Source organism: Tachyglossus aculeatus, chromosome 2, assembly GCF_015852505.1.
Source record: "Tachyglossus aculeatus isolate mTacAcu1 chromosome 2, mTacAcu1.pri, whole genome shotgun sequence".
NCBI lineage: Eukaryota > Metazoa > Chordata > Mammalia > Monotremata > Tachyglossidae > Tachyglossus > Tachyglossus aculeatus.
In genome coordinates, this window is record NC_052067.1 from 17,944,062 (window position 1) to 17,971,797 (window position 27,736).

Consider the following 27,736-nt stretch of genomic DNA (forward strand, 5'->3'; position numbering starts at 1 on the left):
GTTACAGCCACTGTAATTTTTCATTGTGCCTTCCGCTTTCCTCGGAGACCGAAGGGAAGAAGAGAGACCTTGAAATAGAATGTGTTAAGCCTCTTTGATTTAATCGATTGGGACAGCTAAAAAGATACAAATGTTTTCGTTGTTGAAAGGTATATTAATGTTTTCTAAGTGCATTTCTCGTTAGCTGATTTATACGGCGACCGAGAAGACTTAGGATATTTAGCTGTAATTTATCGTTCCCTTCTCTCTGCTACATTAAAACCAGCACCTTGAAGCCAGATTGGAATAGCCGGATTCCAACGGGTTGGAGTCCGCTTTTAGATATTGAAATCACGTCGGTGGCATGCAAATGCCACTTTAGCACATTAAAGTATTTGGAAGGAAGCCATCTGTTTTGCTTTGTGCCCTTACACTAATAAACAAAAGATACAGTATAAGCCAGAGCGGGGGGTGGGGCGGGGGGGAAGGAAAGAAATATCTGACTGGGCTTTGAAGTTCTGCTGCATCCACTGGAGCCTTTTAGAGACAGCCCAGTGCTATTGCGGAGAGACGGCGTGCTCTTGATATGGCCGACGCGCCTGCAAATCAAGACTTGTCTCCTTTGACAGGGAAGTGAAGAAAATCTCGTGGGTGCTCCAGAGAGCCAACAAACTGCAACTTTCCGGCCATCCCATCCTTTGTAACACTCGTTTGTAGAGGAAGGAAACCAGTAAACGAATTTCAGATTATTTATTTACTCCAGTTGTCCTTCAAATGATACTCTGCGTTTTGGTCCTAACACTTGAGTTTGTAAAAGGAGAGAGAAAAGAAATGGTGCGGGGGGGGGGATTGTGAGGGTGCCGGGGGTGGGGGGGGCTTTTTGTATCGAACTTCTTTGAACTGTTGCTTTTGGTGGCTCCTTTTGGGTTCAGGGTTTTTTTCCAACTTGGAGCAGCAGGGGCATGGAAGGCTTTGGAAGAACTCTTACAAGTTTACCTGCGAGAACTTGTTTGGTACAGAGAGATGAGCTAAACAACCCTCCGCTGGGCCGTTCTACCTGGTGTCAAGAATGTCTAGAAAATAAATGTTGGGTCTGAAAAGTTGGGTTAAGTAAAGCGAAGCTCGAAATTAGAGCGGAGGCAAGGAAGGGGAGCTTGACTGAAAACAGCCTGCATAGCCTTCTGGTGGTAGAAATGTCGGAGCTATCACTGGCAATTGGGTCAGAAGAAAGGGAGGGTTGAGGGTGGATGGGGAGGTGGGGGTTCTCATTACTCGGACAGCTTTATACTCGGAGTAATTAAATGTGCATCTCGTAGTTATTGGCTCGGTGAGGTGAAGAAAGGCTGACTGAAGACAGTTTCTGCTTTTTGAAGAGGACTCTGTTTATATACATGTCAACATTCAGTTGGAGGTGAAAAGGTTAGCACTTGACCCAGGAAGTTTCCGTATTCGTGTTTCAAAAATAGATTTGCTTCATAAATTTCCCTCCCATTTCAATGGATAAAGAAGCCATTGTTGCAAAACACGCTAAAAGATTTAGGGTGGGGTTAGGCCGTGAAACTCTCGAAATGGCACATGAAAGGAGAGCCTCAACGAAATGATGGGGAGAAATTTAGCTTTATTTATTGAAAGGCCAACCACTTGAACATGGAAAGACCCACCTCCCTTCTGCTCCCTCCAATAGGTAATCAAACAGTATAGGATTAACCAACAATGACTGAAAAATAACACAGTAAGTAGAGCATACCTGAAATTTGAATATATTTATTACAGATATTTTAGGACCCGTAAATTCTGCTCTGGATTCCATCACTCACAGAATCTCAGAACCTTTAATGATTGTACAGAGACTCGGATATATCATTGGATCACAAAGGACAACTGATAGAACTCAGTGAAGTACATTTGGGACATCAAAACATTGTGCATCATGCAAAAGTCTATTCACAAATCACATAAAATATACATTCATTTCGCCATTCATCACATTTACGATTGGGTTGGAAATACATCAAATCTAAGGGAAGATCACTGTGGAAATAAGAACCTGTTTTGTATAATATACCCTTAGGATCAGAATAATCCACCACAGATTTCAGGGGGAAGGATGAGGGGAGAAAGGCTAGAAGTGGGGAGGAGTTGTGGAGAGAGATACAGCACACCAAGCAAGGTTTACAAAACCCAGTGCAATGTAGGCCTTCTTATCCCAGTGAAACAAATAGTGCTACTCTCTGAGGCACCTGCTTGTGTTTAACCGATTGTTTGATTTTTTTAATTGTCACTGTTAATCATACAAAATTGTACCCAGCCTTGAGAGTTTGTCCACCTGTTTTAATCACATAATCTAAACATCATTTCTAGAAAATCTGTATAAAGATAAATCTTTCAGACAAAGTATTTACAACCAGCAAAACTCGCACACATGAAAATGAATCATTAAATTAAAGGATGAAAGCTACTGAACTTGTGTAAACACTTTCATAGTGCATCTCTTCATGAGGTCTTGGACACACCCTATTCTCTCTGGCTCTCTCTTTCTCTCTCTCTCTCTCTCTCTCTCTCTCTTTCTCGCGCTCGTGCGCTCACTCTCTCTCTCCCTCTCTCTCACCTGCCTTTTGTATTAGGTAAGAGGCAAAATATATGACTAGGTGAGTGTAGCAGATATGACCAGTTACATCTTTCTGGGGTTAAGTGGAGCTATTTCAAATGGTGTCTGCATCCAAAAGCAGCTCCTGATGGATTCTCAGAGAAGAAAATGAAAACAAGAAAGAAAGAAAGAAAAAAGCTGCTGAGGTCATCATATAATAGATTCTGCCACCCTAGCTTGACCAGAGAACTCACCCATCCTCCCCGGCTGCTGGGCCCCAATTCTCTAGAACACAGGACTGACCTAACCTGAAAATGACCCGAAGATAACATCAAAAGGAAAGAGAGAGCCACTGTAAATGAGGAGAAAGATAAGCTAAGAATGTGCTTTGGGGTTGGAATCCTGCACTCGGGGCAGTGTGGGGGGCCCGGGACCATCTCAGTTGGAGGTAGTCATAGTGTCTGAGGTAGAGGAAGCGGGGGAAGGGGCGCAAGGAGAAGAAGTGGACTTCTCCGAGGATTCCTCCGTCTTCTCCTCGCTTCCAGTTGGGGTGGCGGGGGAGATGGGGAGCAGGCCCTCCTTCTCGCGCTTCTTCTGCTTCATGCGACGGTTCTGGAACCAGATCTTCACCTGGGTCTCATTGAGTTGCAGGGAGGCGGCTATTTCCACCCTCCTGGCCCGCGTCAGGTACTTGTTGAAATGAAACTCCTTCTCCAACTCGGTGAGCTGCTTCGTGGTGAAATTGGTGCGCACCGTGTTGGGTTGACCTACGTATCCGTATTCACCGGCTTTCCCTGGAAAGGGGAAGGGGGAGGAAGGGGAGAAAAGTGATGGGGGGGGGGAAGCCCAAACTTATTAAAAATGAAGTGAGGGTGAGTGATTTATCCATGCCACGCTTCAGAGAAACATTCAGGTAAGGAGAGAACAAGAACTCCTCAACACAAACAAGGATCGGAGGAGGGTGAATGATGAGGTGCAAAGTGTTAACCTGAAGTCTACCATTAGTGTGAGTTGGGGCCGTGATTAATGGGAGCCTAGAGATAACCACAGAAAAACTCCTCTTCCTCAGAGAGAACGAGGGCCTGCCTCCCGTCTCCTGGTCGTAGAGGAGCCTTACCTGGGCAAACCTAGGTGGTCCTTCTCGCCCTCCCCCCACCCCAGCGAACCCCAAAAGTATACAAGAAGAATGAAAAGGATTGTATTCCTCGTACACGAAACAAAACTGGACTTTCCCGAAGCGGAAAGTAGTTAGCAGTAGGCTGTTATGAAAGTTAAGACTAACCTGTTTTCGGAGGGTTTCTTTTTACTTTCATCCAGTCAAATGTTTGTGCTGGAGGAGATGTCTCCGCCGAAGGGGAGTGACAGGCTTCTTGGTGGCTGGCATGGAGAGGGGACAAGGAATTATTATAAGTTGCCAGAGTCAGGTTCTGCTGCTCTTGTCCGTATGAGTGGTGAATGTACTGAGGCGAACCCACCGTGCCCCCGGCATAACCCTGGTGGTGATGATGCTGGACCATGGGAGATGAAATATTTCCAGAGTAAACAGCGGGAGCGCACTGGGGATACCCACCATTTACATCTGCTTCCTGATTTAGTGAGTAGGGGCTGTAACCTGCGGAGAAGTTCTGCGTGCCATAGCCCGGGTGGGAGTAGGACATACCCAGGTTGTTGTGGTGCTGGTAGGCGGCTGTCTGGGAATGGTGATGGTGGTGATGGTGATGGTGGGGGCTGATCTGGACCCCCCTGCCCACCACGAAGCGATCGTCGCCGCTGCAGCTGTTGGCAGTGACCGCACAGGACTGAAAAGTTGTAATCCCATGGTCCGGGTGGAAGGCTCGGGCGGAGCAAGTCCCCGCGTCTCCCCCGTTTAGGATGGGGTACTCCAGGAAAGAGCTCATTCTTGCATTGTCCATCTGTCACAGAGTGGACGGGTCCTTCGGAGCCCCGGGTGACCGTGCCAACTTTCCCACTTCCTCCATGGGGCCAAAGAAGAAAAATGATATGAATGTACAGTGCGGGGGGGGGGGGGCGGGGGGAGACGGGTTGGGTTGGGGGGGATGAAGGGGGAGGGGAGGGACTCGTGACGGAGGCAGCCAATGACCGAGTCCCCTGCGAAAGTTTGCCCGCTCCTGGTGGTGATGGATCACCGTTTCAGTGGCATTTAAATCCCGACTGCTCCTCCATCAAGGTGACGCGCAGTCGCCCCCCCCGGCTCCTGCAGCGGCAGCGGCGGCATTTTAGGCTCCGCGGCCGGGCCGGGGAGACGCTCCGGCAGCCTCGGCTCCGGTTCGGCCCCCTTTCCGAGGCAGCCTTTTGGGAGAACTTGAACGGGTGGGGAGGTCGGAGGGGTGGGAGGACCAGGAGGAGGGAGGGAAGGGAGCGAGGGACTCCCGCACCGGATTACAGGGCTGGGAGGTCCTGTCTGCGGGGGAGGGCCCCGGCCAGAAAAAAAGCAGGTAAGAAGAGGAGGGAATAGGACTGCCCGCCGCCTCCCGGTTCCCAAGGGAGCCACGGCGGAGGAGGGAAGAGAAAAGGGGAAAGAGGAAGATGAGGAGGAGAAGCAGAAGGAAGAGGAGGCTCGGCTTGCCTCGCCACCAAACCCTCGCGGTGAGTGTGCGCTCTGTTCCGGTCTCCGGCGGGTCCCCGTCCCCTCCGGGAAGGGACAGCAAGGCGGAGGAGAAGGTGACAGGGCGAGGGCTGGGGGGAGGAGACCCTCTGGGCCGAGGTGGAGGAGGTGAGAGAGAAGGTAGAACAGCCCTCGGCACATAGTAGGCGCTTAGCAATTAAGGAAGGGAGATGGGGGAGGTGGGGGGCTGGAGGAGAGGGGAGGAATTTCCCTTCACCGTGGGTCCCGGGGCAGAAGAGCCAGTTAAGGAGGCCTGGCCTCCCTAAACACACACACCACACACCACACACACACACACACGATTAGCATGGCAATGTGGCGCTTTTGTCATTCACCGCCGCGGGACGGACGGGCTGGGGAAGCTGGGCCTGCCCGGAGAAGAAGCCCCACCGCCTGGGATGGCTGGGGACGGGCGAGCAGGCCACGTCCAGGGAGGACGAGCGGGGCTGACGATAGCTACGTGGTCGACCCGGGGGGGTGGGGGTGGGAGGCCGGTCCTGCCGCTGTCCATCTGGCGGGGGAGCCCAGGGCCGGGGAGCGCGCGTCCACGGGCGCGCACGCAGGGAGCATGGGGTTGGGCAGGACTGGCTCTTGACCGCAGACGTCCTCGGCCTCCTTTTGACGGGCCCAGGGGGGCCGGGGAAGGGGGCACCGGGAAAGGATAAGGATGGGCTCCGGGTAATTCCCTCCGTCACAGGGAGCTGGGCTTCCCCCCCGCCCCCCGCCTCCTGTTTCCTCGGGTCCCATTCTGCAGGCTGGGAGGGGCGGTGGGAGGGGCGGGAAACAGATGGCTGATGGTGGGGAGGGGGTGGGAGGGTGGGCGGAGACTCATCCCCTCCCCCCGCCCCCTTCCATCCTTTTCGGGGGCCGGTCTGCACCGGCTGACCGACTCTCCCCTACTAGCTCCAAGGGGGCGAAGGGTGCCTGTTAGGTGTCCGGGAAGGCACGTGCAACTTCACGAGACTCTTCTCGGAACGGGGTGGGGGCGACGGGGAGGGGAAGAGAGGGGAGGATAGCCCCAGTCCCCCTCATTCTCCTGCCCTTCCTACCGTCATTTCCCATTAGATTTCACGTCCACTCCGGCCGGGCAGAGAGAAAAGGCCCAGGAAAGAAAGGCGAGTTGGGATGGGGAGAAACGGAGGCCGAGGCAGAATGCAGAGAAGGAAACAGCCTGGCTCCCCAATAAATAGCGAGATCAAGTTTCTAGTAGCGACTCCGACATTCGAGTTTTATTGGGACTTTTGTCCTCTTGGAGAAGTTTTATTCAAGCAGGTGCATTTCAGATCCGTTGTAGTCCACGCCGTTCCCACCTCCTGTTTCTGATTTATTTGGTGGGGATAACAAGTGTAGAGGGGGGAGGTCCTTTTTTCGATTTCACCCCTCTCCCATCCCCCAGCCCCCCAGAGACGCCCCGGACAAGATGAACGAGAGGCGAAAAGCAGCTCCTCGTGGATCCAGCTTCTCTACCCGCTCCCGTCCTCCCCCCACCACTCCCACCACAGGCTCTCTCTAAAAGACGTGTTTTGTTCGATTTTGACTTTTCTTTGGTCTTCGACCCATCCACAGGAAGCGGCAGCGGGGTGGGTATAGATTTCCTCCTCCAAGCCTAGCACGTCGCAAGAGGCAGATTTCAGGCCCGCGGGCGACCCCGGAGAAGTCCGTGACTGGGGGTTCCCCCAAAGTAGGGACAATCAGGGATCCCTCCTTCCTCGGAGGGCTCGAGTGGGAGCAGTTTATCTCGCTCCTCAACGGCCGGGCTTCCAGAGTGGCAGCTACTACTCGGAGACGTAGGCAGGAGGAGAGATAACAGTGATAATTCCGAATGCTTTCCTCTACGTTACATGCCCCTCTCTTGGTCATTTCTGCACCTCAGTGGCGAAGGAGCCGATCTCTTTGTTAGCCTTCCCCTCCTAGGACTGTGTGGCCAGCCACAGCTTCAGGTCACAATGCAGCATAATGGGGACAGCGGGGACGATCACTCTCATACTCTCTCTCTTTCTCTTCTCTCTCTCTTTCTCTCTCTCTCTCTCTCTCTCTCTCTCTCACACACACACACACACACACACACACTCTCCTTCCTCTGTCTCTCTCGATCTCCCTTTCTCCTTGCGGGATTCAGAGCAGTTTGGGACAGACAATCTCCCACTCAGTCCCTCCCCTACCCCCTCCAGAAATCGAAATACTGTACCAGTTAACGCTTCGTCCGTCCCGGCGGGCCTCGATGCTGCCCTTTCCCGGCTCCCTCCTTGGGGATCATCCGGGATCATCCCGGACAACGCCGCAGCCTCCCGGTGGCTTCCTGGCTCTCTCTCCCCGGGGCGACTCTCCAGGGCCGATCCTGAGCCTCGGGAGGCTCCGATGGAGCACTCGGTCGCTCTCCCTTGGAAGAAATCATAACGCGACTGGAGATTCGGCTTCTGTCGTCGAAGCTGTGATCCTCCCAGGGTCTATCACTCGCCTGCTTTAGAGTCAGGAGGTGCCTTTTTTAAATTTTTAAACCGGGAAAAGAGGGCTAGTCCGTGGAAGCGGAGAGCGGTCATCATTAAAATAATCGACTGAGAGAGGATCGCGAGGTTTAAAGCGCGTTCCCTCCGCCCAAAGGGCCTTCCCTCAGAAAGGAAAGGGGGGAGGGGAGGAGAGAAGAGCTCAGGCCTCCGAGCTCCTTATGGCATCCGCAGCTCAGCCAAGCTGTTATTTTAAAAGAGCAATAAAAATGAATTATGACTAAACGCCTCCTAACTTAATGCTTTCGGACGGGGTTCCCCAGCCCGGGCAAATACGTAAGAGGATTTTTATTTGTGCATGTGTTCCTGCAATTGATCTCTTTGATGACATTCTCATTCATAGAAAGAGTTTGATTTATGAGTGTAGGAAGAATCGCATCTAGCCCTTTCCAGCTAGGGCCCACGCAGCTCAGCTCAGCACATTTTAGCCCAGCCCAGCTCCACAGCGTGTTGCAAGGCAGAGGGAATCAGACGCCGGAGCAATCACCGGAGCAGTTATTCTTTGGGGAGGAGAGGAAGAGGGTAGGGGGCAGAGGGGAAGGGGGCATACCGAGAGCCAGACTGCACTATAATTGCTAGACTAGTCCAGTTAAAGATGAGGCTTGGGTTTGTAAATCACACATGTTGCATGCTTCCCGGGTTTTCTCACGGTAAGTAGCGCTCTGTCCTGAATGGGTGTTCAAAGAGGGAAAAAAAAAGCAAGGGGGAAAAAGAAGAGTGGGTGAAACAGAACAACACAGGCCTAGATCATAATTTCATTGAAGCTTCATTTAAAGTGCATTTCTCTTTTTTTTTTTTTTTTTTGCACTGACTAGGAAACTGGAACTATTTTACAATCTGGGGTGACGACCCACACTATTTAAAATTTTAACTGGCTATCTTGACTTTTAGAGTCTTAATGATACATTAGTTGCCAAGTAAACATGTTTAAGAATGAAATATTGATTTTTCTGGCTCAGAAAAAAAATCCTAGAAGGGCTGAACTGATCTAGTGAAATTAGCCCTTTCTCAAATGCGTTTTACAGCTAGTAACTGTTGTTTTGTTTTGTTTTTGTTTTTTCTCTATTTTTCTTTCAGGTCCGTTTTCCTGGAACAAACTATCTACAGCTGGGAGACTAATCAAACACATTGAAATTTTGCTGGGGGTGGTTGTTGTTGTCGTTGTTGTTGTTATTGTTGGAATCTAGACCTTTTAAACAAATGTGTATAAATAAACGAATTGTTAGTAACTTGGCTATTGATCTGGAGACAAATGGACTCTTAAAGGAGTCCTACACTCATGTAATGGGTAACTTCCCACAGGCACTTTATTTTCCTATTTCAAAAGCTTAAACCTCGACTGGCACAGATAAACTGTGCTTTCTGTTTATGTTACTGTTTATACATCTATGGCTTGTATCTATCATCTGATAACAAACTATTCATTAGAAGAGAGGAAAAGGCTTCACAGAAGCCCAGTCCCTATCTTAGCTTTCTTTTTATTGGTGAATCACCTTTATAATAAAGGCTCTCAATGTTTCCCCTCTGGTAAATGTATTAAAATTGAAAAAAAGAAGAGAGGTTGTGACCAGAATTTTATTTACCAAGTTAGACTAAAAGGAGGAAGAGAAACTGTTATGAGAGAGGCGGGGCGGGGGGGGTGGAGAGAAAGCTATTTATAGCAAAGGAGAATTTATTCTACCAAAAATACTTATGACAACGCATCCTAATGCAATACAAAAATAAAAAGAAAGTGACGATACAATTATATGATCACTTTCTTACAGGCCTCATATATTGCTTTCCAAGAATCACCTAGAGGGTGGTTGGGTTAAATTGAAAACAACTATAACTTCAAAATAACCTGTAAAGATGGCTCTGGAACACTGTCAGAAAACTTAGAAAACAAAAAAATACTGACCAGTTTTAGAAGGGGATGGGGGGTGGGCGGAGAGTGAGGTAAGGGAGAAGAGGAAAAGACGGAGAGGGGAATAAAATAAAAATAAACTCCCGGTAAAGAAGGCAAAAAAAAAAACCTGGGCAAAGGGAATTTTTTTAATGTTTTCAGTAATTCAGATGCTGCAAGTCAATTGTAGTGAGTGTGTCTGTAAAAAAGTCAAAACTGTCAGCTGAAATATCTACGGGACTGTCGAGGGAGCCTGGTAAACTGGGCGAAACTGCATCTGAAAGCTGCAGGCAGGAATCTGTAGAGAAAACGTTAAAGTCCTGTAAAGAGGGGACATCCAGGGCCTCTGGACTGTCATTGTTCAGGCCAGCGGCACAGTTCTGGCCCATTGTTGACAGGCAGTTTTGAACAGTGGGTGACTGATGCTGAAAATGTTTCAGATTTTTCTCATTGCTTGTTAAAGGCGAAACTGGGAAACTTTGGGATTCTCCATTGTGTACATTCGGAGCCTGCTGTTGGGATAGTGCATTTTGCTGAAAAGTGTACCCTTCCCTTTCCAAAAGAGCGCCTGAGACGGTGTTGAGGGCTTGCTCAAATAGGGATTTCTCCTCCTCCTCCTCGGCTTTTTCGGGGTCCTCCAGGTTCTTAAATTTCCCTTCACTGTTTTGGTTTTCTTTGCACTGGGTCTGTCTCTTGTGTTTCATCCTCCGGTTCTGAAACCAGACTTTCACTTGTCTCTCAGTCAAATCCAGCAGGGCTGCAATCTCCACCCTCCGAGGTCTGCAGAGATACTTGTTGAAGTGAAATTCTTTCTCTAGCTCCAAAAGCTGGGTGTTGGTGTAAGCCGTTCTCAGGCGCCTTGAGCCGCCGCCGCTGCTATCTGGAATTTCCAGGGTCTCTGTAGAAAGGGAAACCAACAAGAGACACGCGCACAGTTGGAGTTGAAGGGTCCAAGCGGGTTATTCCACTAGAGAATAAATATAGCATAAAATCTCAACTGCAACAAAATGGCCGCCCTGGGTTGCAGTAAATCCATTGTGTTGCCCTCCTGAGCGGCCAGCCCCGTACAACCCCTTCTCTTCCACCTCAATAAAATTATTGCCTTTCACTCCCCAACCTCTCCATCCCAGAGCAAACTTTATATTAGCCATACTACAATTTATAATTAATGCATCAGCTGCTTAGCTGAGCAAGAGTGATCTATCACTCTTCATTACTGTCAAATATCCAAACTCTGGGACAGCAAGACAAGAGGAGGTCAGCTCCAACTCAAATAAATCATCCCACATTAAACAAGTTAGGGAAAGTTTTTTTTTTTTTTTAATAGCATTGTGGAACTCACCAACTCCTCTCTCCTGCAGCTCCAGTGCAGAGCCCACAGTACTGGAGAGATAGCACGTTATGCACCCCTTCTCCTGTCCCAGCCCCCCTCCCCAACCTTCTCCTTCCACCACCCCCCTAAAAAAATCTCAACCCCAAAAGGGATGATGCCTGCAGCCAGGAGTTGGGGGTGTCTGGGGGTAGGAGGTGTTGGGGGGTGGGGGGAAGAGTCTTTGAACTGACCTTTATGGTTCAAGCAGGCAGGTCCAGTGGAGGAGGCTGAGGCCGAAGCGGGAGGCAGGGCGGTTTTCTTGGAGGCTTTTTTCTCCTTCATCCAGGGGTATTCCGGAGGCGGCAGGGCGCCGGCGGGCACCGGGCTGCTGCTGCCGCCATTGGGACTCTGCTTGGGACGACCGCTGCTGCTGTGGCGAGGGTGGCTGCCTGGGTTCAGGCTGGGGATGGTCTGCTCAAAAGGAGGAGGAATCAGTGTCGAGTGTGAAAGCGTCGAGTTCTTGATTGATGAACTTTGAAATGTATCACCGACAGGGGGAAAAGATGTCAGGCACTCAGCAAGCGACGGCTGACTATTGATAAAACCAATCTCTCGCTCAAATTCGTAATTCATGGCCTTCTCCTCGGAGCCCCCTCGGAGAAAAAGTTCCCTCTTCTGGAGGGGCTTTGGGGGGGGAAGGCCCAGGAAAAAGGAGAGCGAGAAGGAAAAAAATCTATCATAGAAGATCGCTGCTGGGGTGTTTTTTTTCTAATTCACTGATTACAGCCGTATGGGGACCGCGCTACTATTAAACTATTGAATTCATGGAGACAAGGTTGAAATTGGACCGAATTGGCTGTCACATGATTGCTTCTGCCCAATGACAATTTGGGCTTTAATCAAAAGAAGCCACTGTCTGTTTGATTGATCCAAAAAAGTCGGGAAGGAACGCCTCATTGGGGGCCAGCGAGGCTTTATTTACACTTTTTTAAAGGCAAAAATACATATACGTGGGGGTGGGGGGTCTGTGTGTGTGAGAGAGAGAAAAAGAGTGGGAGAGAGAGTGAGAGAGCCAGGGTGTCTGCTCGCCTACTATTCGTGAAGGATTAGGGTGTGTGACTGTACGTATGTGTGTGTGAATGAGAGAGAGAGAGAGAGAGAGAGAGAGGGAGGGAGGGGGGAAGAGGGGAAGGGAGAAAGGGAGAGGGAGGGCTGGCTGCTGGTTCTGCCGGCTGCTGCCCTCCCGTCTCCTCCTGCACACTCCTCGCATTGTTTGGGATTGTCAGGAAGACGCTTTGCACCTCACAAATCATTTAAACACCTCACTCTGACGCCTTGAGTCATTAACAAAGTAATCCATTAATCTTCAAAGTTTTGACACCCGAGGCCCCTGCATCTCTGCCTCATAAGTTCTGCTCAGCCTGGAGGCAGCGGCAGAAAGAGAGAGAGGGTCCTGTTGGTTTGTTTTCCCTTTTCTTCCCCCTTTCCTTAAACGAGTTCCCTGCTTCAGAGCTCGCATCTCCGGCGCTCTTGCACTTCCCCGTGCTTCTCTGATTTTTTTTTCCTTGGGTGTATAGTACGGTACACGATTGGCCTGCGGGCACTCAGCCCATTGTTAGCAGGATTTCCCGCAGCAGCCTTGCATCTGGCTCCTATAGGGAGCGGAAAAGAGAAGGCAGCTTTGTGTGCTCCACGACTTTCCTTAGCCGTCAACTTCCCAGGAGTGGATGGCGAAAGATAGATGCATATGCCAATAGAAACAGAGACAGATCCATGGGCACAAATCCTAGGTAGATACGGACGCATATCCCAGAGACATATAATAAAGCAGAATACAGCATGCTCGCCGCTGCTGACATATTGCTTTTAGTACCCGTAATACGTGGGGTCCGGTGAGTATTTCCGATTTCCAGGAAATCTATTGGAAGTCGGCGTCAGCGAGGGCGAAGTCGTTTTTTCTTTGCTTTTGTTTTGGGTGGGTTGTGGCGGGGGGGTGTGTGGCCGTTATTGTTTTCCATTTTTCTTTTTTTTCTTTTTGAGAGATGACGGACGCTTTAGGTTTTAGTTCCTTGAAATCAATCTGGCTGTACCTGAAAGGGTGATCTCCCCAGCATCTTCCGCTTGCATTTCTTTCTCTCGTGGCCGCCTCGCAACAGAACCTCTCCAGGAGGTGGGAGAGGTTCGAACCCACGTTCCGTTCGGACCCATGTTCTTTTCGGTGAAATCGAAATCGGCGTTTAACCGAGCACCGTCGTGGGGCGGAGAGGGGGACCTCAAAGAAGGGGGGCAAGAGGCTTTTCCGGAGGCAGGGTCTGAGGCTGGGGCGTCCTGGACCGACTCAGGTTCCTTCGGAAAGAGAGGCACTTTGAAGCTATTAATAAATAAATAAATAAATAAATAAATAACACAAAGAGGGAAAAAAATAGAAGAGAACGCTGCCTGCCAGGTTAACATCCCCCCCCCCCCCCAGAAAAAATACTATTATTAGTAGGAGTATTAGCTTGGGCGCTTTTTTTGGAAATTGACCAAGTGAACATTATTAAGGCCAGTCGGCATTAATGGCTCTCTTGTCTGGGTGAGGCTGGCAAAATATCTTCGAGGGTAAACAAGAAACCCCCACCAACTCAAAAAGCGAAATGGGGAAACAGGTCTGAGGGTGGGTATTTAGAGTGATTTGGGTGGAAAAATTAAATATAGGCTGGGACTGGTCATTAATAGCGCAAAACGTGCCTTGCAAATGGAGATGCTATTGGAAAATGGAAGGTTTTTAATTTTCTTGCTTTTTTTCTAAACAAAGCTCTGAAGGAACTCTGGGCGCGATCAATCTTGTTCGCCAAAAGGTTTGACAGCCCCTGGCCCTTAAGAACACATTTAAAGCTTCTTGCTCTTTCCGAGATCAAATGTAGCCGAGAAAAGAGGGAGAAGCAAGGAAAACGCAAGTAAACAGGGAAAACGTTTCTTTTCCAAAATTTTCCTAACAGAAAGGGTTAGTGGGATTACTTTAGAAATAGTGCATTTAGATTGGGCGCGGCGACGTGCCCTGCTTTAGCTCGGACTCGAAAATATTGGGAAGGAACCGGGTGTTGCAGAGAAGGAAACAGATCCGCGCACAGCTCCTAGAAAGCTTTGTGAGCTGTAGCTTGTGTGGGTGCAGTATTCTGCTTGCTCTTTTTAGTTGCTCTGATTCAAATACCATCTGGTACAAAACCTTTTTCTCCGATCAGTCAACACCCAAAAATTAGAAAATCTATTAGTTTAACTCGGAACGCATTTGAATAAGGATTTTTTTAGTATCTAGGAAGCTGGTGTAAGACAGAAAGATTTATTGTTTTCCTTGAAAGCCAAAATGAATATCTTTGCTGGCAAGATATGAAAAATCCCATTACGATCTCATTTTTTAAAAACTCTTGACCCAGAGGGAAGGAAACAGCTACCAACCCAATCAGTAATCTTTTAAAATTTGCGTTTTGAAGCCTGAATACTATATGTCCAGGCTAAAAGAGTAGCCCGTGAGGAATTCCCCCTAGGTGGAGTTCTGCCCATAGGGAATCCTTGTTCCTTTTTCTACATTAATTTTATTTACTTCTCTAAAATGGTGACTTTGAAAAGGAACCTGTTTTTTTAAGTATCTCCAGCCAAAATACTTGGGGGCTCTGTTCTTAACGACACCTAATTTTCTAGCCCATGTATTTTGCAATGAGCGCCATGTTGGGGGGAGGGAGGGGGAGGGAGATGAAGGGGAGGAAATGAACTCAAACCAATCTCGTTTTAAGCCAAAGCTCTCTCTAAATGTATGTTTGTCAATGGCCCCGGACTGGCGGTGAGGGGGATATAGCTAAACATGTATGCGACATGCAAATATCCTCTATGTCTATATAAAATCCATATGGCTCCGGGTATCAAATATTCTTTTTTTTCACCAAATTGCGGGTTCCTTACCTAACTAAAGTAGATTATACATCTCCCTGCTAGTATATACGTCTAGCCTCGTCTGTACTAGAATACTAGTGTATTTCTAAAGGTCAATCGTGGGAGGTTCTCATAGGAAAATAAAGACCCAGATTAAGAATAATTTAGAGTGAGCAAAATGGCGACATTTTCTATGCTCTGAAAGACAGAGAGGGGGAAGAGAGTGGTGATTCCTGATATAAGCTGCATGTGCATATACATATAAAGATGTCTTTTCTCTTAGCATATTAGGCTCAAAGCTGACCTGGTGTTCAAATACGAATGCAAAATCCACAGACTTTTTGGCTTTAAGATTTCCTTTTAATATTTGTGGCTCTTCTTCTCTATAGCCTAATCGGTAAATTTAGCTATTGATCCACAAATGGACATAGAATATTTGAGTCCTGTTATGTCAAAATAAAGTATTTGGTAAGGCTGCATTTTATTTTTTTATTAGAAAGATACCGATCTCATATCTCTGCTTCTGCCTCTCTCACTCCCCCGCTCCCGTCCGGGGAAGGAGAGAGATATAATGAGAGGCTCAAGGGGATGAGAGTAGCGGGGTAGATTCCGAAAATGCAAAATTGCCAAATTCAGGGAAGGAGATTCATGCTTGAAGCTGTAGCTGAATCGCACCCATGCCAGGGAGAGCCTCCTGGTCTGGTTCCAGCTCCCTCCTTCCCCTCCATGTTCAGCCCCTTTGTGAGTCCGACCTACCCTGGTCCCTTAAAAATGGACTCCAAGCTACAGCCGATTTATTACTGAATCTTTCCTTCTGGGGTGATTAATGGTGTTTTGAGCCATAAACATATGTATTTCGAATTTGCCCCATGGAAACGGTATTCCACAGCATCTGCTTTGTATTCCTAGCTCTGTTTGCCTTTACTTAAGGCCCCCTCACAGCCAGTACAATGTAACAGTCGTTGACTTGTCTGTTTTGACCCCGGGAGGAAAAGTGTGGGAGTAGAAAGCTCCCTGGGTCCCCGATGCGGAGGCGAGAAGAGCTTTCTCCATCTGGACGGCGCGGTGGGGAGAGAGAGAGAGAGAGAGAGGGAGAGTGAGAGAGACAGAGAGAGAGACAGAGAGAGACAGAGAGACAGAGAGAGGAAGGGAAAGAGGGAGAGAAAGAGAGGGAGGGAGAGAGAGGGAAAGACAGAGGGAGAGGTAAGGAGACAGAGGCCGGGAGACAGAGGCGAAAGCAGAGACAGAGGCCGACACAGAGAAGTGCAGCTCAACATGGCGAATGTTTCCCCATTCTGGAGGGCCTGAAAGCGGATGTCCCACTCCCGCAAGATGCCCCGAGTTGATCCTGACGAGCCGAAGCACCTGTGTCCCCTCTGCTGTCTACACTGTCGATCAAGGAGGGAGCCTGGCTTTGTTTCTCCCAGAAACCCAGCCACGCGGGCTCCAGGCGGCTCTGCGCCCGGGAAGAGCCTGCCAGCCCTGCTTTGCAGAAGACGCAGCAGCCACAGCAACCGCAGCATCTTTCGCACTCTCTAGCTCCTCGGCGCTGGGGCTATCCCCGACTACTCGGCCGGGGCTTGGATATACGGAAAGACCTCACAAAAGGCCCTGGCTTCGGTGGAAGGACACACCGTTCCGGACGGGGTTGGGCTTTATGGGGAAGGGGCGATGAGGAGGAGAGGGGGACGGGCGCGGGTCCCGGGGACCAGCTGAATTCGGGTCCTTCCTTACTTTGGGCCAAAGAACACGTTCTTAACACTGAATTATTCAGAATAAAAACTTTATTTTTTTCCAGAACGTGAGCAGCAAGGAATGTAGAACTTTCAAAACAAATCTGGGATTTTCACGTTTACAGATTTTCGGTTTAGCCGGATGTTACAAGCATAAATTACTGTTTCAAATGGTGGTTTCTCTCTGGTTTTATTGCATCATTACCATTCTTATAAAGGAATTATATTTGCCTTTCAAATAAAAATTGTCTATGTACGCCAATATGCCATTGAACAAAAGGCTGGATAATAATGCCTCCTGAATAATCAGGGTACAGTTTTTTTAATATAAATATGAACGCATGGGGATAAATAATATTTAAACACTTAGATTATTCAATGTGTGCAAAAAAAATATAAATAAATCTGAATGTTCACCAGCATACACACATTGAAAGACGTACACGTATTCATTATCGTCCAGGGAGTCCCTGTTTCAAAGCGCCTTTGATTTCTTTTCTCGCTCTTTAAAAGAAGTGCAATAAAAAACAAAATTAAAAACCAACACAACTTAATTGCGTCCCCGAGGGAGCCATAAATGTACGAACAAATTCACACTGAAGAACTCGGATAGAAAATTTGTTCATATACCCTGTTTTTGATAAAAGAGAAGAGAAGGTAAAGGGAGAAGCCCACCGCCCCAGCCAGCGCGAGCCGCGGGCTCGAGTTCGAGAAGACAAATATCACTATGGAGACTCTAGAGCCATTCAAGCAACGAATATTGCTACGTCACATAAACTATAAAAACGCGTTACCAAAGAAAACAAAAGAGGAGACGGGGGTGGAGGGGGTGGGGAGGGGAGAAAGATAGGAAGAGGGAGGAGAAGGGCGGGAGAAGAGAGACCTTAAAAAAACAACGAAGAAGAGAAAGGTGGGTTGACTTTCTGTCCCCCTCAGCCACCGAGGTCCATCACAGATGGGTCAGCTTGGGCGCTTCCTGAATTCTTCCCTGAGAAGGATGGTGAGAAGTAAGGTCTGTGTAGGTGGGGTGGGGGTCGCACGGTCCATGGTGGTGGTTGTTGGCCATGGATCCGGCCCCCCCCATAGTCCATGGCGGCCGAGGCGGGGTGGGGGGAGGTGAGTCAGACCAAAGATGGAAGGCCCGGAATTGCTCATGGGCTCCACATAGTTGCCCCCCACGAAGACGGGGCTTCCCTGTAGGTGTGGATTCCCATAGCCGCCGTTGGCTTGGAGGGGATGAGGGTCGTAGTCGGGAGTGACGGCGGCCGTCCCCGCGTACCGCTTCTGGGGAGGTGGGCAGCTAGCGAGTGGCCCCGGGTAGGAGGTGGGGAGGCCATAGGCGTTTTGATGAGGCTTGCTGAAGGACGGGGGCGACTGGGGCTCGTAGGGGACACTGTTTACCAGGGAATGCATAGAGTTCAAGTACCCCCCAGCGCCGGGAGGGACCGGGCTGCGGCTGGGGGACTGCCCCCCGGATGACGTCATCACGCCCTTGCCCTTTTGATCCTTTTTGTATTTCATCCGGCGGTTCTGAAACCAGATTTTGATTTGTCTCTCGGTGAGGTTGAGCAGGTTGGCCATCTCCACCCTCCTCGGCCTGCACAGGTACCTATTGAAATGGAACTCCTTCTCCAGTTCGACCAGCTGGGCACTTGTGTAGGCGGTGCGGGCTCGCTTGGACGAGGCCTGCCCGGGGGGGCTCTTGTCGCCGGCGCAACTCTCCCCTAGGCAAAGCACACAAAGCAGAAGATGAGGGGGCGCCTCTGCCCCGCCAATTGGCCGGGGCCAGTGACCAAGCCCACCCCCTCCCCCGACGGAGCCAGGCGGAGGTGATGGGGCTAGAGACCCCAGGGAAGGGCTCTCTCCTTCACGCCCCGCTATTCCCCGCCCCACCCCCGCCCGTCCCCCATCCCCCGATCGTCAGCCGGAGCTCAGACCGTCTCCATCTGGCTGATCGGAGTGGAAATCCCCATCAGGCACCCAGTTATTGTCTTCTCTTAGAACCTCCGCCCCCGCCACCAGTAGGCGGATCCCAGTGGCCAGTGGGTGTAACGGCCCGGGTCTACACTGGCAAAGCGAATGGAAGTTGACCAATCTACATAGTCAGTTTGGATTAGTCTTCAAAAAAAACCCCCACAAAATCCAACCGAAATCCTCCTTTCCCTCCCCTCAATATCAGGGCCTGTTCCCCGAACTAACTGTCTCGTTGCCTCTCTTAACTCTTCCCTTCGGTTCCTCGGGACGGACTCGGCTACTGAGTCCCGGGCTGAGACCCTATAGGGAGATCCTGAAATGTCTGTTTTACTAGAAAAGGGTCACCGAGGATAAGATGCACTCCAGCACCGCGTGGTTTGTTTGTAAATGCGAAAACAGACTAGAGAGAGCGCAAAGGCCATAAGTGCAGAGCTTCGTGTAATCCAGAAAGGCGACAAGATTTCCCTGAGACGACAGGCACGTTCCTGCTGCTCTTTGCCTTCCCGGGATGGTCTGAGCCTAACATTGCTCCAGGTATCAAATCTGCCTCCACCGTGCAACCTCTCCCGGAGAAGGGGGCAAATGTAAACAAAATGCTTGAAAACTGCAGCTAGCGCTGTCTCACCCGCTGGGGTTTGTATCACGTTAGATCCATGTGGTTTCTATTATGATGACAAACACCATAATCTTCCCGCCCCTAAGATTTTTCTGGACCAGGCTGCATTGTTCCGAGATTGAACACAGTTTTTAGCACTGTAACCCAGCCACTCAGCTGCATCAAGGATAGATTCTGATAATAAGCAAAGCATCGATTCGGAGCGCAGGTGATTATGAGCTATTTTATTCATGTTACACTTCAGCAGGGGGTCACTGTCTTATAATAACAGAGCTGTGCCAAAAGAAAAAAAAAGTACAGCTGAGGACACACCTCTGGCTAAAGGCCCAGGCCGCTAGATTTTTAAGTGCTCTGGCAGGACGGATCTTGCACCTAAGATTTTCCCTCGGTGCTTTAAGGGTGAGGTTGTGCTTTCCTTCACCGAGGGAAAAATTCACCGAGGAAATTGTGCTTTCCTTCACCAGGGAGGGAGGAAAACCTCAGGGTCCCTAAACCAGGTCTCTGACCGCCCGGAGGCTCACCTCCTTGGAATGCCTGGGAGGAAGAGACCAATCCATTCAAGGGAGGCAGGGAGGTTGGTTTCAGGGTAGCTGGGTCCGTCCTGGCCGGGTGGGCTCCCACCCCGAGGAGGGGCGCGGCCGGGAAGAGGAGAGGCCTGGATGCGCCAGCCTCCCCACCGAACGCAGCCCGGGTTACCTGAACTGGAGCTGCTGTTTTTCTGCTTTGTGTTCTGGCGCGACTCTTTCATCCAGGGAAAGATCTGTTTGGACATGGTGGGCGAATTGAGCATAGGGCTCTTGGTGGGGTTGGCGGGGGCTGGGTTGCTGCTGGCATTTTGAGGTGGCGACGCCGAGGGGGGAGGCGGCGGCGCTTGCTGGGGAGGAGCCGGCGGAGGCGGCGGCTGCTGGGGCTGCTGCGGAGGCTGGGACTGCTGGGGCTCGACGAGGCCGGGGGGCTGGCCGGCCTGGCCACCGATGGTCCTCATACAACTCTCATTGATCTCATTGGCCTTGTGGTGGACCACCGCGCTGCCAGGGGACTGCAGGGAACAGGCAGGTCGATGGTACTCGCTTTCCACCAGCGATGAAGACGGAGGATATTGCGGCTGACTCGCATTATAAGTGAAACCATTTGCTCCTTGGTAGGGGTAGCCACCGTAGATCGCCGAGCTGTCGTAGTAGGTCGCTTTTTGCATTTCGTTGTTTCCCAATATTTATTTCACACACTGACAGGGTCTTGACACCCTTAAAGCCGAACATTGGCACCCCTCTGTCACGTGACGTTCTTCCGCCAATGGCCTCCCCGGATGGACCTGGGGTGGACGAGAAGCGCAGCGCGGTGAAGGCTCAGTACAAATCCATCTTACTTTCAATAGCTAAGTGACATGAAAGCCATAAAAGAAAAAGTGGTCAGCAATATTTAGCAGCATGACTTGGCCCCGGGCACAGTGAGCCGCGCTATAAAAAGCTGCTGGAATTCACTGGCAGCTACAAATATTTGGTTAACTTGAGTCTGGAGTTGAGGGTTTTCCAGGGGGAGGAGAGGAGTAGGGAGAAGGGCCCGGATGGGGGCGGGGAGGGAAGCTGTTTGTTTTGTTTTGTTTTGTTTTTCCTTTCGATCCTCAACCCGACCAGAAATGAGGCCTGGATGGGGGTCTAATTTCCCGAGGGAGGGAGAGCTAGGGAAACCTGGGATCTCCCGTTACCCCGCTCTCTCTCCGCCGCCCCTCAACCTCTGTAGCTCTTTGGGGTCCGCTGGGCAACCGGGGCCGGAGGGGAGTAGAGGAGTGGTGGAGGTGGGGGAGGGGAAGAAGAAAGGCCGAGTTTCATATTTATACTCCAGTCCCAGAATGATTCTGGTTTGGTTTTTTTTTTTTTTATCTGAACGGCAATTCAGATCCCACTTCCATTCAGAGAAGTATGTGCGCGCGCGCGCACACACACACACACACACACATTTTGCCTCTGGAAAACTCGAGGAAATTCACACTTCTAGGCCTGTTCCGACTTCCTGTAAGAAGTTTGTTAGGCAGCGAAATATCTCTAACTTCGAGATGTTACCTCCACCCACCCCCACCCCATTCCCACTCAACCACCAGCTGCAATTCTCCAGGCCAGACCCTGTGGTAGAAGGTGCGAAAAAAATGCCCTGGGTTTTCCCGTTACCAAGTCCCGCCCAGGAGGGATGTTCCCCCTTCCCTGTAACTCCCCTGTTTCCTCCACCCCGGGACTCCACGAGCCCGGGGATCCTTCTCCCAGCTCCCTCCAAGTGCAGGAGGCATCGAGACCCGTCTTCCTTGAGGGTTTCGAGGTGCTGTTTTTCATGGCAACTACCAAATTCTACCTGTTAAAACATGATGGATTAGATGGAAAAAAAAAACCCACCAGGAACCTGAAAAACCAGCGTTCATCTCCATGACCACGGCTTGAACTTTCCTTCCAACTTAACGATAATAGGTTCTGTCTTGGAAACTGCTATGTAATTTGATGTATGGGGGTCATTTGGCTAGGGAAGAGGGGATGGAAACACAAGCCATAAACCGCTCCTATAGTCCATGTGAATCTTTTTGTTGTTGTTGTTGTTTAACTAGCACTGTTTACCTGCCTCCGAATAACCAATTAAAGATCCGGCGGCAATAATGTAAGAGGCGATCTGAACGTTATCTAACCTCTGTTTCCGAGAAAGGGTCTGCAGAATTCAAATCTGGGTAGTTTCTTTTTGTTTGCACTCTTAACCAACTCAACCGTTTGTTCTCGGCTCAGCAGAGTTCCCTGCATTTGGTATTAGGGTTGTACTAGTCCCTCCGGCCATTTAAGGAAATCATAATAACCTGATAATTGTTCCCCGTTTCCCACCATAACTGCATGTATTTATATTCCAAGTTACACAAGTTTGCCAGGGAATTACAGGTACTTCGTTAGCTAGAAAACTCAATTTAATGAACATCTAACGGTGGATTACTATGATTTTATTTTTAATCCTAGACTCCTTTGGATTTTGTTATTAAACCAACAATCTGATCAACATCTGGAAGGCAGGCACGATTAATTTTCCAGCACCTCAATTAAAAATAACAGCATCCTTTACCCAGAGTTATTGTGTGCAAGCTCTAGGCCCTAGAGTGCTGTTTAGCCCTTGCAAATAGAGAGGGAGGTACGGCTCCCACGTTGGAGAGCAACTAAAATGTTAGAGTAAAAACCGAAGAGTCAATTTAATAGCACAATTTCCTGTTCCTCTATTGAAAACGATTCCTATTCGATTTGACAGTTTTAATGTCTGACATTGTAAATATTTCAGATACTAGGCTTATAACTAAAGAAAATGTCAGGTTAAGAAAATTACTCCAGACACGTGAACGGCAAGATATTAGATAAAATAAAATTAAGTTGATTTTGAAAGCACAATATTTCAAGTGATTTGCTAATCCATTATCTCTAGCCAAACTGGGTTCCAGCTCCTAAAGTCAAACAGCTCCACCAAGTTGTTCTTGGTTTGGGTTCTTTCCCCCCCAAAAGGGAAGAAGTGCTCTGAAAACCTGAGTTACTTCTTTCTTCAACCGAAGTCTTTCCTATTGTTCCGGGGTACTGGACAAACCCAGGGCCAACACAAACAGCCATAAAAAAAGTTTGCCATCCGGTGAAGAAGTTGGAGATTCACCTAGCAGCAGATCTCCCCCTCTACCCCAAGACAAAGACCCCGAGTGACGAATCCACCGCAAAGATCTCTCTCGGTGCAATAGCCAGGTGCAGCTGAGCTGAAATATAGTCGAAGAAGAGTCTACATTGCCTCCACGGAGCAGCCCCTATTGTCTCCTTCAGATCTGGCCAAATTCTGGCTCCTTCCTTCCTCCTCCTCCTCCTCCTCCTCCTCCTTCTTCTCCTCCTCCTCCTCCCCCCCTCCCGTCTCCCCACCCTACACCCCCTTCTCCTCCCCGCACCCCCCTCCCCAGCCCTCGCCCCGGTCTCAGAAGGGGGAAATCCAGGTAAGGGTGCCCCTCCAAAATACAGAAAAGTTGAGGGAAGAGGGAATGGGAGGGGGGGAAGGGGGAGCCGGGGGAAACGGCCTGAACTCGAAGTCTAAGGGTATCAGTCACTGCCTGGAAGGAAGCTCCAGCTTGTGAACTCTTCTTGAACCGAGATTTAAGTCTACGGCCATAAATCACTGAGACATAAACTCCGCCATTCAGCACTGATAGCGGCGGATTGTGGCCTTGCTTACCTTAACTTCTGACGACTGACGCGGAAGGAGGCACCGAGCTCCGGGGCTGGTCCCGCGGCGGCAGCAGCAGCCAAGGGGGGCTGGCTGCTCAGACCCTCCCCCGGCCCGCTCCCCTTCGGCTCCGGGATGGGCACCGGCTCAAATCATCGGCCGAGAAGAAGACCCCCGGAGCCCAGGGCGCGAGGAGAAGCGTGGCTCGACTCGCGACTCTTGCAAGACTCACAGGAGGGCTAGCTGGGGCGGCTCAGACATCCCCCCCCTCCCCACCATTCCCCCCCAAGCCCACCCCCCTCCAGCAGCCACCCCCTCCCCCTGCCCTTCCCTAGGGCAGCAGCCGGGGCCCAGAGATAAGAGCTATCGCGGCTCGGGGCTTTTCCTAGGGTAGTGGCACCGACATGGGTATGTTTCTTATGAATATTGCACGCGGAGCGGCGTCTGGTTGGGGGAAGCAAACCGGTGGGGAAGCGCGGGCCGGGGTGGGGGATGGGGCAAAGGGAGCGAGGGAGTGAAGGAGGGCGCCCCCCCCAACACACACACACATACACACACACACACACACACCGCCTCCCCACCCCTCCCCGCTCCGAGGCGTCACTAAAGTCCAGGAAAATTATGTTAATGAAGACAAACGGCGTTCACAAAGAAGCTCACTCACCAGGGTCTTTATTTCTTACGAATCTGTTTGAGGAGCCACGTAATATAGTGTCCCTGGTACCTAGAACAGCGGGGAGAAGCTGGGGTGGGGGGGCGGTAAGGGCGGGAGAGGCAATAAAAGTTTCCGGGAGACTTGAAGTGGTTAACTTCCAAGAAGGACTCTCCCTCTTTCCCTCTCTTTGCACTAGGGATGGAGACCGGCGGGAAGAGGGAGGGGGGAAAGAGTGTTCCCCCCCCCCGCCCTACTTTTACCAGGAATTCTTGCCAGATTCAATCAGCCTGTCCTCGACTGTATTTTTAGACAGAACTATTTAAATAGTTGCAGCCGGGGAGGGAGAAGGAAAAAAATGCAGATTTCAACACGTACACGTTCTCTATGAGGGTGTGTTGTACTGTGGGGCTCAACCAGACCCACACACATGTATGGGTTGGATTGTGTGTGTATGTGTGTGTGGGTGAGTGTGTGCGTATGTGTGTGGGGTTAGGGGGGTGCATGTGTGAATGTTCAGCTACACATAGATCTGATTTGGTACCCAGTGCGTGGATTTGACCAAGTATAGCACTGATATGGAATAGGGAAGATACAGTTTCCCCATGAAGAGCAACCTTTCATTGGGGGCTTGGTTTTTGAACAATAGCCACAACTTGAAAGGCCTAAATGACTTTCTCTCCCTAAACAAGCCTTAAAACCCATCAGAGGATTACAACAAATTCTAAGGAAGGATCTGTTTATTTTTTTGTGGTAAAAGGGGAGAAAGGGAGAGTTCGTGTGATTTCGAGGCGTCGGTGGTTTGTCCTCCTCAAAGGAGGTGTTAGAAATATAAGTAGTGTGTTTAAACCTCCGGGGAGCGAAAGTGTCACCTTAAAGCAAAAACAAAGCCCAGGAAAAGGGAGAAATCAAAAAGCACTTTCAGGCCGGGGTGGCCTCTTGCGCATACCAATGGTTTTTGTCATTTATGGCTCCTCAAGATTTATGACTTCATGCACCGAAGCTGTAAACAGAGCACTAAAACAGAAAATACTTGCTCCTTATGGCATATTGCGATGCCACAACATGAAAGGGGAAGCCGGGCGGCGTAGGAGGGAAGAAGGGGCCAAAAAATCCGCTGGCCTGCGTTTTCTCTTCAAACCACCCTCCTCGGATGCTGCGTCGGAAGAAAAAAGGCTTCGGTCAATAATCAACCCCGCACTTTCTCTTCTAAACTGCTGATGCGACTGTCCCTGGTTCGGGCTGAGCTAGCTCCGGGAAACCAAAGGAAGCCGTGAGAAAGCGGACTTGGTAAACTGGGATGGAGGGGGCCGGGGGTGGGGGTCAACTCTCCTGACCTGGCCCCCTGAACGGCTCGGTGGAGACTGAGGGACTCTAATTTAGAGAGGGCCGAACTGGACCGGGAGCCGAGACCGGACCGAGGAAGGGGAACCGGACTCCGTGGACACCACTGTGTGCTGGGAACAAATCCCTTCAGGCCGGGAGGAAAATGCCTTGAGGGCAAACAAAGGTCGCGGGTCCATTGGGCTATCTCGGACAGGCCCTGGGTTCTGGACGTGGAGGGAGAAAAGCCAAATTGTCCGGGGGTCGGTCCTGGGAGTTGGGGGCTTTGTCGCCCTTTCCAGAGCCGCATTTTGAGGCCTGGTGATTTCAGGGTGCCAAGGTGTTCGTTTTATTTTGAAGACGGGTTGGGGGGAAGGCTTTTTCCACCGGTTTCCAGCGAGTTCCACTTCTAGAACCCCCTTCCTTGCCCCTCCTTCTGGCTCTCGGGGTGAAAATAGAAACGGGTCCTGGGTTCTCTCCTGGCCTGCGGCTATGCCGGCCGAACCTGAAGGACTTTTCTAGGCTTTTTTGTTCAGAGAGACAAGTGCAGGAGAGGAACGCGCCCCTCTGCCTCCCGGCTCAGAGCTGAGTCCATCGGAGGGGAAGAAATGCCCGCGAATCTTTTATTTGGGTTTCCATCGGAAAGGGGAAATTATTATAAAAAATTATTTAGCTGGATACGCTAGATCGCTCCTGGATGGTTTTTTTGTGAGTTGGGGGGGAGACGCGGGGGGGGGGGGGGAGGGAAAGAGGAATGTCTGGCAAGAATAGTGAATCGAAATCCCAAAGGGGGAAGGAAATTATTGATGAAATTCACATCCAAGTAATTACACAGAGATTTTGGTGATCGGGGGCTATGTCTATGGGAAAAGAAAAGCATTTAATCTGGTTTGGCTCCCATCTCGTTGCCCTAGATATTTCCTGTGAAGCCAAATGTTACGAACACGTCTGTTGGATCGTTCTTGTTGGGGATGATGCTTAGCAAGCCTTTAATCTGGTTCTTCTCCAATTTGCGAGCATTAACCCTATAATAAAAAGATGTTTTCAACAAACCTATACTCGCCCTCACGGTTTTTTCAAGTGGAATGATATTATTTATGAGTCTTTAACTGGGTCAAAAATGCACGAGAACTAGATCATAAATCACACCAAACGCTGACACGTAATTGAACTGCAATTAAAGCTTACATTTTATTTTCAAGGGGCGTTTCGGACCACTTAAAATATTCTCAGGAAAAACACGTTTACTTTCAGAGCCAACAATGTGTGGATTGAAGGAGCCGTGTTCACAGAAAGGCTAATATTTCCTCTTTGAGCAAGGAAAGCATAATTAGATTACTTCTTTTTTTTCTCTTTCTGTCTTTTTTTTTGTCTGAGGGGAGAGAAGAAGTGAGCTGCCGTTCGGACAGGTCTAGTCCCAAGGACCGAGCTCTCCATTTCTCCCCTCCAGGCACCCTCGATCCTCCGGCCTCGTCGGAGGAGAGAGACGGGTAGTTAGTTCCGTCCCAGTTGCCAAATTTGTATGTTTGTGGGTCCGAAGCTCCATCAGACTCAGAGGCCCTGGAATCGCATAATAACTGGGGGACAAAATGACCAAGAGGTGTCCGGCATCTCCCTCTCCCCCCCCCCCACCATCACCATCCCCCTCCCGCCCCCCGGCCCCGAGGTACCATAAATCACAGACCCGCACTCTGACCTCCGGGAGTCGGATCACGGGTGGGAACCACGGTCTTTCTTCCCTCCACCCCCAGGATCGGCCGAGAAAAGCGGGGGGCCTAGGGAGCGAGCGGGGCGCTCGGCCACCCCACTCGGGATGCGGAGATAAAAGCACCGGGTCCTGGGGCGGGGGGAGGGAAAGCCGAGGCCGTGTCCTCCGCTCCAAGGGAAGAAATTAAAGGGAGGAGGGCGCCATCCAGCCCCGGCCCCGCTCTTCAGCTCCTTCCCTGTACCGCTGGAACCTTCCAATCGGAGCTTCTTTCCAAAGAACAAGCCCGGGACAAAGCCCTTCCCGCTCTCCCCTTGCACCCTCCCCCGTAGACCGCTGGTTCCCCACCCCCTGCCCCGATGAAACAATGGGTCGTCGCCCAAGTTTGGACTCCCTCGGTCCTGTTGCCAAGAGGAGCATCCTGGAACACCCGCCTTAATAGTAAACAAAGTAGCGGGAACCATCGGAAATAAAATGGCAGCAGAACTGCACACTCATCGATTTCCCGCTCCTAGCCCCTTCGTCGGAAACCCAAATCAAACCCACCCACCGCAACACAATACAACAACAATAACAACAACAATAACAAAGAGACCCCCGCCGCACACCACACATTCACAAAAAAACCACAGCTCCCCCAAACCCAGAGCTTTCGACACTCGTTTTTCCAGCTCAGAAAAGCTACTGGAAATAAACAGGGTCCACGCCGGCTAGAGAGACAA

At 50.3% G+C, this 27,736-nt stretch overlaps 3 protein-coding genes and 1 long non-coding RNA gene across 4 annotated transcripts in view; 1 reads left to right on the top strand and 3 right to left on the bottom strand.

Moving 5' to 3' along the window:
• Positions 1–3,004: 3,004 nt before the first annotated feature.
• Positions 3,005–4,479, bottom strand: HOXA1 (homeobox A1). Its single transcript, XM_038772661.1, has 2 exons — positions 3,849–4,479; positions 3,005–3,360 (listed from the first exon to the last, which is right to left on the bottom strand). Exons 1-2 carry the CDS (start codon positions 4,477–4,479, stop codon positions 3,005–3,007), a joined length of 987 nt encoding a protein of 328 aa, XP_038628589.1.
• A 528-nt stretch (positions 4,480–5,007) lies between these two features.
• Positions 5,008–9,215, top strand: LOC119921140. The gene is made up of 2 exons (XR_005448469.1): positions 5,008–5,173; positions 8,774–9,215. It is a non-coding gene; the product is annotated as an uncharacterized LOC119921140 (long non-coding RNA).
• Positions 9,216–9,739: 524 nt separating this feature from the next.
• HOXA2 (homeobox A2) lies at positions 9,740–11,526 on the bottom strand. Its single transcript, XM_038770144.1, has 2 exons — positions 11,145–11,526; positions 9,740–10,479 (listed from the first exon to the last, which is right to left on the bottom strand). The coding sequence occupies exons 1-2, from the start codon at positions 11,524–11,526 to the stop codon at positions 9,740–9,742; spliced, it is 1,122 nt and encodes a 373-aa protein (XP_038626072.1).
• A 5,053-nt stretch (positions 11,527–16,579) lies between these two features.
• Positions 16,580–27,736, bottom strand: part of HOXA3 (homeobox A3) — a 20,489-nt gene continuing 9,332 nt past the window's right edge. The window contains 4 exon segments of the mRNA XM_038765676.1: positions 16,580–17,616; positions 17,618–17,647; positions 17,649–18,259; positions 19,822–20,437. Of these exon segments, the coding sequence (XP_038621604.1) occupies positions 17,485–17,616; positions 17,618–17,647; positions 17,649–18,259; positions 19,822–20,320 (1,272 nt within the window). The 5' untranslated portion in view covers positions 20,321–20,437 and the 3' untranslated portion in view covers positions 16,580–17,484.